The following is a 14,169-nucleotide window of genomic DNA, read 5'->3' as shown; positions in this document are numbered from 1 at the left end:
ATTATAAGTCATCAAAATTAGTATTTTTTCTAATATTTAAGTGTTGAAAATTAATTAAATATATTTATGGCAAAATCTTTCCTTATTAGAAGTCATCGAAACTAATGACAACTAATATTTTTTTCGTCAGTTTTAGAACTCTAAATCAACTAAATTTGATTTTAAGAAAATTTGAAAAATCTTGAAATAAATATAAAAGCATTAGAATAAGAAAAATTTAAGGAGTACCAAATTTTAAAAGTTTTAAGTACATAAAAAGAATGTAATCAATGATTTTGCAAAAAATTAACTTTAAAAACAAGAAAAGATTTTAAATATAGCAAAAAAATAAATAATCGTACCACAAATATGATTCAAATTGATGGGTTTCTCTTAGCCTCTGGCAGCAACGAAAAGAGGTACTGCATGTCAAACGCAAAAATGATGATCGATCAACCACTTGAAACTTCTGGTGGTAAAATATATATGTGCTTAAACTAAAATATATGTTTATATTTACATTATTATATTAAAATGTGAAAGATCTTTGAAAAGTGAGTTGAACTTTTACACTTCACTAAAAATCTCCGCAATAAATAAGATTATTTAATTTTAAATAATCAAGCATTACACGTGCAGTTAAACTAGTTTATACAAATTTCTGCACTAACAAAGTAATTACAAATATTTCTACTAATTATGTGTCTTCCTTGCATGTATCGGGAGCTAATTATGTATCTTGATAGACCCAAAATTGAAAAAAATAAATTTGAAGTTAATTATATATCTTCATTGGATATATTATGTATCTCGACAGATCCCAAATCAGAAAAAATGTACGGAAAATTAATTATATGTCTTTATAAAGGAAAAAAATATATCTTCATAAAATGTATCGGGAGTTAATTATGTATCTCAACAGACCCTAAATGTCTTCAATAGTTATGAAAAATATTAGGATTTTCTGTAATTAAGTTTCAAACTGTCGGGATTATGTTGTTTGTCCTTAATTATATGAGTCAAGTGATTGGGCCGATCACTTGATGTTGAGTTAATATTCGATTTTTAAGTCTGACCGTTTGGTCATGTAAGATGAAATCATGATATGAAGTCATTTGTGATGAAGTTAAAGTTTTGTTTAGACATGCAATTTGAAATTTTTAAGTTGTATGTTTTCTCGTAAACTAAAAAAGCTGATAAGTTGTGAAAACCATCAAGATTACCCCAATTCATTTTACAATCTTACCAACTAAGCAAAAGTTCATAACAACAGTATAATACACTATCACATAGCAATTCAAAAAAGAAAATACGATGTTTATTGATCAAACTTTAATTTAATAAAAAAGTAAAATTAAACATGAGTTGAAGTGTATTACTCTTTAATATAGTCCTCTCACATAATACAATCAATCTCCTCACTTTGAAGTAATAATTGATTTGGTTGGTTGAAGGTTGATGAGAGTAATAATTATATTCGATATAAATGGTTTAAAGGTTAGGAACAATAACAATAGCAATATGTACTATAAATTTTGTTCATATGAAATAAATAGTTGGTATATATGAGATAGTGCGATTTTTTTTATAAAATATAAACTTGTCGATCAAATTTTTTATTTGAAAATTTTCAAATCATGATGTGAAATTCTCAAATCAAACTTTTTGGAGAAATTAAAATTTCATCTCACGATTTCAAATCATCAGATGAAATTGCATGTTCAATAGTAAAGTAATTTTTTTTGTATAAATAACATAAATACCAACCCTTTTGGAAGTAATTACACTCTCTCCCACTTTTTTAATTACTTTACTCTCTCTTCCTATTAATATACATAACATAGCCGACATATACATAGCATTCTGTGTATATGTTGCGATTTTTGTAATATGTTTAGGGAGTTGGGATTTTTTATAATATTGAAAACAAAAGTTGTGTATTTGTGTAATTTTTTTATTTTTTTTTAATGATTCATTTCCCAGAATTGAATTGGAATTGAAGAAATTTCGGAATTTATTTGGCATTTAAACCTTTTCCAACGTGTTGGGCTAAGCTAAAGCCCAAAGATAAGCCTTAAAAAATGTAGGATTGTGGTCCAAATATTTTCAAAAACCTAAGGACTCATTTCTCCTCAAACAAATAAATAAAGCTTAAGATTAATGACTTGAAGACTAATCCACGTCCGTATAAGTTAGTATTAAATAAAGTTTGTTAGTCCTTAAATTAGAAGTCGAATTAACAAGTTTAATTTATAATCTATTTTTTCAGGGTGAATTTAAAAAATAGACTCAAATTAGGGTGACTTTCAAATTTTAGCCCCAAATAAAAAAGTTTTCTTAAAATAGTCTTTACTTATTAACTAATATTTTTTTGAACAAAATTACCCCTGATTAATGGAGTAAATTACATAAATGATCTTCATCATGGATAACAACTCCATATTTATATCTTTCAACTTTTCCTTTTTTTCTTTTTAATTTTACTTTGATTTTTATTTTTTCTTTTCTCTGTTTATTTTTAATTTTCTAAACCCTTACTTTTTCCCTTTTCTTCTCTCAATTTCTTTTTTTTTTTTATTTTTATATTATTTTTATTTTTTATTTTTTATTTCCTTTTTTTTTGTTCTTTTTAGGTTTTCTCAATCTTTACTTTTTTTTTTCTTTACACCTTTCCACATGAACTTTTATAAAAAAACTTTTTTTTATTTTTCTTTGATTTTTATTTTGTATTTTCTTTTTAATTTTTTCTCGATCTTTATTTTTATTTAATCTTTTTTTTATTAACCTTTATTTTTTTCTATTCTCTCTCAACTTCTACATTTTCTTTGATTTTTATTTTTTTAATATTTTTCTTCATTTTCTTCTTTTTTCACAATTTTTATTATTTTTGTTCTTTTCTTCGATTTCTTCCATTCAAGTTACATCTCATGAGCAAGAATTGACACTATCACATTATAAAGGTAAGACTTACGACTTTAGAACAATAAGCTACATTTCATGGGTAAGAGTTGATACTACTACATTGTAGAGGCAAGACTTATGACTTTCAAACAAGTTATATTTCATGGGCAAGATTTGACACTATCACATTGTATTTTGATTTATGAGATATTTTATAACTCTTACCTTAGAGGCAAGACTTAGATTAGGGATTTTCAAACAACAAATTATACCCCACGAATAAGAGTTGACTCTACCACGTTATGTTTTCATTTATGAGATGTTCTATGACTATTGTCTTAGAGGCAAGACTTAGCTCAAGGACTTTCAAACTACAAATTATGCCCCACGGGCAAGAGTTGACACTGTCACATTGTATTATAATTTATGAGATGTTTTATAACTCTTACCTTAGAGGCAAGACTTATCTCAGAGACTTTCAAATTGCAAATTATACCCCACGGGCAAGAGTTGACTTTACCACGTTATGTTTTCATTTATGAGATGTTCTACAACTATTGCCTTAGAGGCAAGACTTAGCTCAAGGACTTTCAAACAACAAATTATGCCCCACGGGCAAGAGTTGGTTCTACCAGGTTATATTTTTATTTATGAGATGTTCTACAACTATTGCCTTAGAGGCAAGACTTAGCTCAAGGAATTTCAAACAACAAATTATGCCCCACGGGCAAGAGTTGACTCTACCACATTACGTTTTCATTTATGAAATGTTTTACAACTATTGTCTTAGAGACAAGACTTGGCTTAAGGACTTTCAAACTACAAATTATGTCCCACAGTCAAGATTTGACTCTACCACGTTATACTTTGGTTCATGAGATGTTCTACAACTATTGCCTTAGAGGCAAAACTTGGCTCAAGGACTTTCAAACTACAAATTATGCCCCACGGGTAAGAGTTGACTTTACCACGTTATATTTTCATTTATGAGATGTTCTACAACTATTGCCTTAGAGGCAAAACTTAATTAGCTCAAGGACTTTCGAACTACAAATTATGTCCCACGGGCAAAAGTTGACTCTACCACGTTATGTTTTCATTTACAAGATGTTCTACAACTATTGCCTTAGAGGCAAGACTTAGCTCAAAGACTTTCAAACTACAAATTATGCCCCACGGGCAAGAGTTGACACTACCACGTTATGTCTTCATTTATGAGATGTTCTACAGCTCTTGTCTTAGAGGCAAAACTTAGCTCAAGGACTTTCAAACAACAAATTATGCCCCACGGGCAAGAGTTGACACTACCACATTATGTCTTCATTTATGGGATGTTCTACAACTCTTGCATTAGAGGAAAGACTTAGCTCAAGGACTTTCAAATAATAAATTATGCCCTACGGACAAGAGTTGACACTACCACGTTATGTCTTCATTTATGGGATGTTCTACAACTTTTGCCTTAAAGGCAAGACTTAGCTCAAGGACTTTCAAATAATAAATTATGCCTCACGGGCAAGAGTTGACACTACCACATTATGTCTATATTTATGAGATATTCTATAACTCCCGCCTTAGAGACACGACTTATCTCAAGAATTTTCAAAGAACTTTGTAACAACAATTCATGCCCTTAAATTTGCTTCGATATAAAAAAAAAAAAAAAGAACCCTTTGCGGATTATTAAATTTTTTATTTATTAGCAAAATATAATAGAAGTTGAGAAAAAAGAAAAAAGAGATCAAACAAAAGAGAGAAATAAAAAAAATTGAGCACAAAAAAGGAAAGAAAAAAAACAAAGGTCAAGAAAAGAACGAAGAATTAAAAAAATTGAGAAAATAAAAATGAGAGGAAAAATAAAAATAAAAATAAAATTTGAGAAAAATGAGGTAAAAAAGTGAACTGAAAAAAGAAAAAAACGATTAAACAAAATAGAGAAAAAAAAAAAAAAAGGGAGAAAAAAAAAAACAAGAAAAAAATAAAGATTAAGAAAAAAGTGAAGAATAAAAAAAATTGAGAAAATAAAAAATGAGAGGAAAAAAAGAGGACTGATAAAAACAAAAAATAAAAGAAAAATAAAGGTTAAAGACAAATAAATTAAAAAAAGAAAAAAAAATAGATAATGTTTGAGAAAAAGGAAAAAGGAGAAAAAAAAATAAAGGTTGAGACAAATGAATTAAAACATGAAAATAAAATTAAAGGAAAAAGTAAAAATAACAAAAAAATAGAATAATAAAATTAAAGGAAAAAATTAAAAATTAAAAATAATAAAAAATAGAATAATAAAACTAAAGAAAAAAATAAAAAGTGAAAATAATGAAAAATAAAATTTGAGAGACAAATAAGTATGAGAAGTTTAAAAAATATATATGAGGTGTAAAGGGGCAAAATGATACTTGTACTATACTTAAAAAGTAAGGACGGTTATTCTTTAAAAACATTTTTTATTGGGATCAAATATCTAAAGCCACCTATATTTGGGTATATGACATGCAATTTCCTGATTTTTTCATGGATATCAAACACTTTTCAAGGAGTTAACCATTTTACAACATAGTCAAATTATAAGTTAATCCACAAGTTGGATTAATGAAATCATTAACGGAAAATATCATATTTACCCTATACTCACGGGAAAAGGTTTTATTTAACCCTCATCATTCTCTTTTTTAATGCATTTGCTCTTACCATCCAATTTTGGACACATATTTAACTGTTAATTCCCATATGTATATTATCTTACGTGCACAATTAAAATTTATTTCAAATATTGAATTCGCCTCTGGTATAAAACCGCAATGGGCAAAGACAAAAAAACATCACATGTCACCGCAACTTTAGCTAACACCAAATGGATCATCAATCTTTTACTATTACAGTACTACTACTACTATATATGCTATGCCACTTGTGAATACTGCCTATCACAGCTCTATTAGCACACTTTTAGATTTTCCATAGGCCAACAACTTTTTATTCTCAAAAAAAGTGTGAAAAGAAAAATGAAGTTAAGGGCACTTGTTCTATTATTTTTAATGACATTTGGGATGTTTATAGGGCAGTCCAATGCCTCTATTAGCACTTTTAGAGATTGTTATTCAAAATGCTTTGTATTTTGCTTAATTGAACCTTCACAAAATCTTTGCACTTGCACTTCTAGATGCTTAAAAGAATGTATCTTTAATTCTGATCCAGGTAATAATAGTTCATCTATTGTTACCACTTCAAAAAATGATGTTGCAGTTGGAGACAGTAAGAACCTTAACTTCTGCAAACTAGGTTGTGCTTTCTCTACATGTTCTACTCTCAGTACAAAACATCAACCTAGTAAGTTTCCCTTGCTCCATATCTTTTATTACTCCGTGTGTTTTAATTTGTTTGTCTTACTTTCCTTTTTAGTCTATAACTTTTAAAATTTAAATTTTCACGTGACATGTTTAAGACCACAAGATTAAACGACATTTTGGTATATTCTACGATATATTTAGTTTAAGAACATAGGATTCAAGAGTCCTGTTTACTTTCTTAAACTCCATACCAAGTTAAAATTACACAAACATATTGAAACGACGGAAGTATTTACTACTTTCTCTTGGTGTATTTACTCTTTAACTTAACTTCTCTTTTGATTCTTTGTTGTTAGATGGTGGAAAAATGGATGACTGCGTTGGATCCTGCTCAAGAATGTGCACCAAGAACTACTCGTCTCCATAGAAGTGGCATTACTACAGTCTACTCTTCATTTTTTACCTTTTTTTTTGTATGTGTGTGTGTGTGGCAGTTCCCATTTTTCGAAAATTTTCTTTTTTGCTTATGTTGTTTTCAAGTTTGAAGATTGAAAAGTAATTCATGAGAGTGTGCTTCTGAATTTTGGCCTCCTTTCCTTGATCCTTTTGTAGACTTCAGAAGAAGAATAAATTCTGCAGTATCACTAGGTCAATCGTGTAATGTGACAAAAGTCTAAACTCCAGTGTTACTTTTAAAGAAAAGCTACTCTAAAAAAATTATAAGGCAGTGTTCTTTTTTTCAAATCAACAGACTCTATATGATTACCAACAAAAGTTTGGTTAAAGTATTCTCTTAGTCAGACCATTGGGTATGGAGTTCCATTTGTTAAAGCACACAATTCAAGTGAATTTTTCAATGCGAATTTAAATTTAATCAAGCTCCCAACAATCTTGTCCGAGCCTCCGTCCCTTTCTTCAATGTTTGACAGCTTTCGTCATGCAGGTAACACATCTATCTTTGACACTCATCAATCAGCTAAAAGACACGGTGACGAAGCAAGGGGTTGAAAAAGCACCATAAGTGACTGGAACAAGAGTTTCTTCAATTTGATTGAAAATCATAGAAAGCACTGAATAAGCAGCTAACATAAAAAGACCTGCATATGATTGATGAGGAAAAAAAGGCATACGATTGTGTGCATGACATGGAATTTCGTGAATCTCAGTTCACAATTGGTTAAACTTGTGAAAAGTAGCACGACAATTCACTCTGGTGCACTAAATTTTAAATATTTTACAGTGTCTTTGCATGACCCGTGAACTTGGAAATGCCATTGGGTAAAGAGCTAATAATAGCACGTGAACAGATCCAACCTTTCTCTGAAGAAAAGAATTAGGATTACTGTAGCTGCATCTTTTTAAACTAATTAGCATAAGGATAAATCGAATTTCTTGTTGATTATTTGAACGATCTGTTTGGGAAGACCAAATTAACTACTGCAATAAAAAACAAGTCAAGAACACTTCATACAGCAATAACCTCTTCGGATTAAAGACACTGCTCTCTATGGTAATACTACTGCTTTGGTTTGTCATCAAAATATTGAATTTGCTTTCGGGGTGATATTTCGCTAGCTTTACATGCTTGATTTTTAAAAAAAATGTCTTACTTGAGCAGAGAGTTTACCTTCGCAGGGTAAGGGTAATGCTGCCTACACACCAACCACAAATTATAGGATGACAGTTTGTATGTTGTTGCATCTAATACTCAAAACTTGTAATTTCAAGGAGCAAACCACAGGCAAATAAAATTAAAAACACATCAGAACTGATGGAATGAGATCGAAGGCTAGAGCTGATTCAAATAAAGAAATATAACAGACAGCTAAAACGACGGGTTATATCTCAAAAAGGCAAAAAAGAGAAGAAATACAAGAGATAAACAACATCATAATGGAGAAGACTCTACCTTGCTATATAGGATAATAAGCTATCCATCTATGGACAAAATAAACTCTACTTGTACGCAGAGGGGTGGAAAAAAGGGGGGAAACTGTAGGATGGGTTCCATGATGAATATTGAATCTCTATGCATCTTTGCCATGACTAGTAATCTTAAGTTTAAGGAGAATTTTGTGGTGTTTTCAAAGGACCTGCCTTCTCATCTTTATGTTCCATCACAGAAGCTCGAAACTCCTCAACAATAGAGGCATCCTTGAACTTCAAAGCAATTGTTGAAAGTCCCTCTTTCACGTCACCAGCACTATTCACACAAGCAAAAGTGATGCCTTTTTTGTCCATACCTGTTAGCTTCATTTCAGGATAAAGGTTGGCATTCAAAATCAACCTGTAATTTCCTCTGGTTCTCATAACAAGTCTAGCTTTTCCAGTTCCAGTTGAAGAAATATTGAGCTTAAGCTCACCCTTTCCACGCTCCTTCCACCCTCCATTAAGAAATTCAAACAGCACAGAGTCCGCTGTAAAGATTGCCTTTTCATGCTCCTCTCCTGTTTCAACGGGAACCTCTTGCATGGAAGGAAACCCAGTTCCCTCACCCTTTTTAATACCAGATGACCCTGAGTTACCGAATAGGGAAGTATTTCCATTAGTGGGAAGACTAAGACTGAAAAATGACTGGTCGCTTTTTACTCCAAAGAGAGAACCAGAACCAGTACCTGATTCAGAACCTAACCCTAGTGGAGATCCCTCTTTTGAACTAGCTCCAAATGAGAATGTAGTACTGGAGAATCCGGTTCCTGCAAGTCCTGTGAAAGCATTTTGGCTACTGGAGAGCTGTTGAAATGAGTTAAAAGATGCAGCCTCAGCACCCTTTTCATTGTTTCCATCGCCCACGTGTTTTTCCTCTTCATCCTTCGTCTGATTCCCTTCCACTTCTATGTCATTTGCACTCTTCACTACTGTGCCTGCCTCGGTATCAACATTGATTTTCTCACTTTCTGCTGCCTTCTTTTCAGTAGATTCAGGTTCATTGGGTGTATCAACATCCTTGTGAACATTAACATCAGCTTTTGACTCATCGGATTTGCTTTCTGGTAGCTTAGAACTTTCATCAGTTTCCTTCCCGTGATCAGCTTCCCTATTCACACCAGTTTCTTCCTTTTTAACTGCCTCACTTTGATCATTTGATTCTTCTGGGTCCTTGGAAGCTGTCCCACTCTCAGCTTTAGTTGTGGTCACGGCAGGAATTGTACTGGTATTAGCAGGTGGAACCAGTTGGATCCCCGCAAAAGGGTTAGATGAAGGAGTAGTGGTAGTCGGTGCTGTTTTACGAACTTTCAAGATTCTCCTACTTGCCATCACCTCGTCACTTGCTCTCTTGAAAGTTCCACTCTCCTGCTCAGTTGACTCATTATCATCATCAAGACCAGGATTATCTCGTGATAATTCCTTTACAGCAGCCCTTTTCTTTGATGGCTGAAGAGATTCTGCATCCCCCATCCCAAAATGACAAAGATAGTTCAAGAGTTCCCACAAAGTTGACAAAGATACAAATTTCTTCAGGAAACACTACAAAGTCTCAGTAACCTGACAAACAAACAGATATGAATCTTCCAGCGGCATAACAATCTGCTGCATTGAGTGAAGGTCAGAAGTCCAGATAACCCTAAAAAACGCATAAGGCAACAGAATGCAAACTGAAACCTAATCAACATTCAGCATGGTGAATATGAGGAATGATGACAGTAGTACTTACTACTTAGGAATAACAACAGCTTGTTGCATGGACACGGGCTATCCCAACAAGTAACATACTCAACAAACTCACTGAAGGAAACAACAGAACTTATAATGAGAATGTCAAAAGCTAGAGCCAGATATACAGGAACAGAAAAGTTAATATAAGACTGATGAGTTAAGATATGTACAAAAACATAAGAGAGCATATACTCCTAGAGCACAGCCAGCCAAAGGATTCCAGTTCAAAAATGAGAATGAATAATTTTTATATGTAAAAAATGCGAATAAATAGTCCTGTATAGCACGTTCATTGAATTCACAGCATTTCAGCTTATATGCATGCATACAGCTTTATCAAGATCAAGCAGAAACACGGAAAACTTCAGACAGCACTGCAGAAGCAGAACACAGAATTTCTTAAAGAAAAGCAAGAAGCGGAGCTCTGAGTTCTCCAATGCAAAATCTCTTATTTCTACTTTTCAAGAATCAAGCTCTGTGTGGAAAAATCCCATTAATAAATTCACCACAACCACGAGGCACATGATAAGCAATTGACAACTGCCTTGACATCTCATAGAACCTTACCATACAGCGCACTGAAGCCCAACAGTATTGGGGTGAAAGTACATTCTAAATGCCACCACAAAGCTCTGCTCTCTCTGTCTCTCCCCTTTGTGGATTGGTATTACGTCCATCTTTACAAATATCTTTCTTTTGGATACAGGCTCAACAACATTTTTGGTGAAAAATAGGTCAACTATACAAACCTGCTGTATCCAATTACTAATACAGGTAGAGAGCCATTATTTTTCTTTAAAAATAAATAATGGTGACAAAGAAAGTAAATATATGGTAATTGTAGCGATATGTGACTGGCCCTATTCAGATTTTTTTTAAAAAAGAATGGATATAACAGCACAACTTTCAAAGGTCTGCAACGGATTGGTTTCAGTCGATGATCCTAAGGCAGCAAGTCATAGGGCAAAAGTGAGTCAACAATAGATCACGAAGGTAATGGCAAAGATTGATCCGGTTCTACTTTATTGAACTCTTCTTACTGAATGTGTTTTTTATACAAGTGTTATGGTAGATAACTTGCTTTGCGATGATCTTGAAATGCATTATAAATTTAGGAATAACATATTTGACATATTTAATGACTTGTTATTTCATGCCAAATAAAATGATCATGAGTTAGCAGTGTTATGTTGCATAAAAATCAAACAGATTTACTTTCAAGCAATGGAATGATATACATGAATTACTTTATTTGAATAGATAACATATATGCTTGAAAGTAGTTATAACAAGTAGTTAGGCAAATGAATGGTTAATTGGATGCCCCGAAGATCAAGAGGATGAACTAAAACATGAGGGAGGTGATCTTGGTTGGGGTACTGTTGCTATGTGGTTGGAGTTGAGAAGAATATATACGGCCTTAGGGGAAGTTCTCTAATTTAAGGGCAAATGAGTTAGCTACTACAAGTTCAAGTCGAACTCAGACCCTAATTGATGAAGACTCCGAGGAGGAAAAGGATGAGGAGCAATATAATACTGAGAATCTTGGACTTCAATAATTTAAAAATCTTGAAGAAGAATAGACTCTTAGCATTGCTTGTCTTATGAATTATTATAAGTCATTAAAGTTTTAGACTTTTGGCATCTAATATCTACTTTTAGTCTTTGAATTAAAATATGTACTAATATATTATTGCTATTGAGACTCTGGTTATTTATACATGCACTTAAACATTTTAATTAAAAGGGCAGCCCGGTGCACTAAAGCTCCCGCTACGCGCAGGGTCCAGGGAAGGGCTCCACCACAAGGGTGTATTGTACGCAACCTTACCTTGCATTTCCGCCAGAGGCTGTTTCCAAGTATTGAACCCGTGACCTCCTGATCACATGGCAACAACTTTACCAATTACTCCAAGGCTCCCTTTCTAATTGGCGCCTACTTCAAAAAGGAAAGTGCATCACCTCTCGCTTCTCCCCCTCAGTGAGATAGGCCCTTGTCGCCTTTTGACATTGTCAAATGGTTGAGCGGAAATGGTACGAGTGTTATTTCAGTAAGTGACGCGTAAAAGTAGACCTAAATCTGTTCTAGATTCTTATTTTTCCTCTCATGAAGAGAATTAATCAGTGACAGGATATGATTTTTGTTTATCGCGATAGTAACGAATCACAGAATGTAGTTCATTTCAACACTTACCTATAAAAATATTTCAATCTCAGTTCATTCACCATACAGTACTTTACCGTAAAACCTTCTCTCACAAACAACAAAAAAAATTGAACTTTTCATTAAATTTTTTTGTGTATATCTATTATACACACACATACACTCCTGCTGCATTTAAATTTTGGGTTTTCCCGATAGTTAATCAAATAAATTGAATAAAAATGGAGTTAATTGTAGAAAATGCATATATACAAAAGTAAGAATGCGAGATCGACGTTACCTGGTAGAAATCTAAAGTCTCCGAAGTAGTTTTAGGAAACTCTCTCCGTAATAAATCTGTGAGTGGAAATGTATAGAAAACCCTAGACGGAGCTAATGAACACAGTGAGCTTTGTGTTTTCTTTTTTCTCTTTTTTCATTTTGTTTCCTTTATTGCTTTTACATTTTTCTTAATTCTAACAGCCAGGTGGACTTATTTTAACTATTTTTAAATTAAAATAATTTTTAAAGTATGTTTGTATTCTTTTTGTATTAAAATAATTGATCCTTGTTGATTTAACACCTACTTAATAAGAAAAAATTTATTAAGAATTTATTTTATTAGATTAATTTTATTAATTCTGTTTTATAATTATAGTGTCCGGATCAGCTTGCACGCAATTAGTTATACGGATACCTACCACCCTCTGCCAACAATTGGTACCAAGTAACCCTTTTAATGGTTGTCGAGAGGTTATGATGATGTGCATGGCGGTTTCGATTTTGGGGAGAGGAATGAAGGAGGAGCTTCTCTTTTGGATTTTTCTAGGGCTTTTAGGTTGTGGATAGCAAATTCGAGCTTTTCAAGAAAGGGGATCACCTTATTACGTTTCGTAGTTCAGTGGCCAAGATTCAGATAGACTTTTTGCTTCTTAGGACAGGGGTTAGAGCGTTATGTAAAAACTGTAAAGTCATACCTAGCGAGAATCTCTCGACTCAACATAGGTTGTCGGTGACGGACTTGGTTATCAATAAGGGTAAAAAGAAGAGAAATGGGGAAGCTCGGCCCAGGATTAAGTGGGGTACCTTGACTTTGGCTAGTGCTTTGGAAATGGAAGAGAAGTTGAAGAATAGGGGGCTTAGGAGAGTAGAGGGGGTGTGGATAGTATGTGAGAGACGACTGCCAGCTATATTAGGGAGACTGCTGAAGAGGTATTGGGTGTCTTGAGAGGTCGATCTGGCAAACATCGAGGAGACTGGTGGTGGAACAAAGAAATCAATAGAAAGGTAGAGTCTAAGAAGTGGCTTATGCTAAGTTGGTTGGGAGCAAGGATGATGAGGAAAGGCAGACGAATAAGGAGGAGTATAAGGTAGCTAGAACAGAGGCTAAGTTAGCGGTTACGGCGGCTAAGACAACAACTTTTGAGAGCTTGTATGAGGCTTTAGAGGAGAAAGACGAAGATAAGAAGTTGTATAGGTTGGCTAAGCCCAGGGAGCGGAGGGCTCGTGATCTTAACCAAGTGAAGTGCATCAAAGAAGGGAAGGGTACAGTGTTGGTTGAGGATGCCCTCATTAGGGAGAGGTGGTAGTTCTATTTTCATACACTTTTGAACGATGAGGGGGACAAAGTTTCATGGTGGGTGACTTGGAGAAATCTGAGGAGTGTCGTGATTATGGTTATTGTAGACGTATCGAGGTTGAGGAGGTCAAGAGAGCTATCCGCAGGATGCGGCGAGGTAGGGCGACGGGGCCAGAAGAGATTTCAGTAAATTTTTTGAAAAGCACTAGCGGGGCAGGTTTGGAGTAGTTGACAAGGTTGTTTAACATTATTTTTAGGGCAGCTAAGATGCCTGAAGTGTGAAGGTAGAGCACGATGATTCCAGTGTATAAGAACAAGGGAGACATCCAGAGTTGCAACAACTATAGAGGTATTAAGTTGTTGAGTCATACTATGAAGGTTTGGGAAAGGGTGGTAGAGTTGAGGATGAGGAGGATCGTAAAGATCTCTGAGAATCAGTTCGGTTTCATACCAGGTAGCTCGACCACTGAGGCCATTCACCTTATGAGGAGATTAGTGGAGCAGTTTCAGGAGAGGAAGAAGAACTTGCACATGGTGTTTATTGATCTTGAGAAAACATATGAAAGAGTTCCCAGGGAGATTCTGTTGAGGTGCTTGGAGGCTAGAGGGGTGCCTGTGGCGTA

At 33.7% G+C, this 14,169-nt stretch overlaps 2 protein-coding genes across 15 annotated transcripts; one reads left to right on the top strand and one right to left on the bottom strand.

Moving 5' to 3' along the window:
* The first annotated feature begins 5,793 nt into the window (after positions 1–5,793).
* On the top strand, positions 5,794–6,748 carry LOC124899323 (thionin-like protein 2). Its single transcript, XM_047413777.1, has 2 exons — positions 5,794–6,207; positions 6,524–6,748. Exons 1-2 carry the CDS (start codon positions 5,883–5,885, stop codon positions 6,592–6,594), a joined length of 396 nt encoding a protein of 131 aa, XP_047269733.1. The 5' UTR covers positions 5,794–5,882; the 3' UTR covers positions 6,595–6,748.
* A 1,165-nt stretch (positions 6,749–7,913) lies between these two features.
* LOC107876148 (nuclear pore complex protein NUP50A) lies at positions 7,914–12,439 on the bottom strand. 14 transcript variants are annotated; one of them, XM_047413773.1, is made up of 4 exons: positions 12,269–12,430; positions 9,823–9,893; positions 8,783–9,698; positions 7,914–8,683 (listed from the first exon to the last, which is right to left on the bottom strand). In XM_047413773.1, exons 3-4 carry the CDS (start codon positions 9,564–9,566, stop codon positions 8,229–8,231), a joined length of 1,239 nt encoding a protein of 412 aa, XP_047269729.1. In that variant the 5' UTR covers positions 9,567–9,698; positions 9,823–9,893; positions 12,269–12,430; the 3' UTR covers positions 7,914–8,228. The 14 variants fall into 14 exon arrangements, with proteins under 14 accessions (XP_047269729.1, XP_047269728.1, XP_047269732.1 ...); XM_047413772.1 differs by having other exon boundaries at positions 8,783–9,695; XM_047413776.1 differs by having other exon boundaries at positions 8,783–9,653.
* Between the last annotated feature and the right edge of the window lie 1,730 nt (positions 12,440–14,169).

This window comes from Capsicum annuum, chromosome 6, assembly GCF_002878395.1.
Source record: "Capsicum annuum cultivar UCD-10X-F1 chromosome 6, UCD10Xv1.1, whole genome shotgun sequence".
Taxonomy (NCBI): Eukaryota; Viridiplantae; Streptophyta; class Magnoliopsida; order Solanales; family Solanaceae; genus Capsicum; species Capsicum annuum.
The sequence above is the reverse complement of the archived record's forward strand: the minus strand, read 5'-3'. Positions and strand labels throughout refer to the sequence as shown.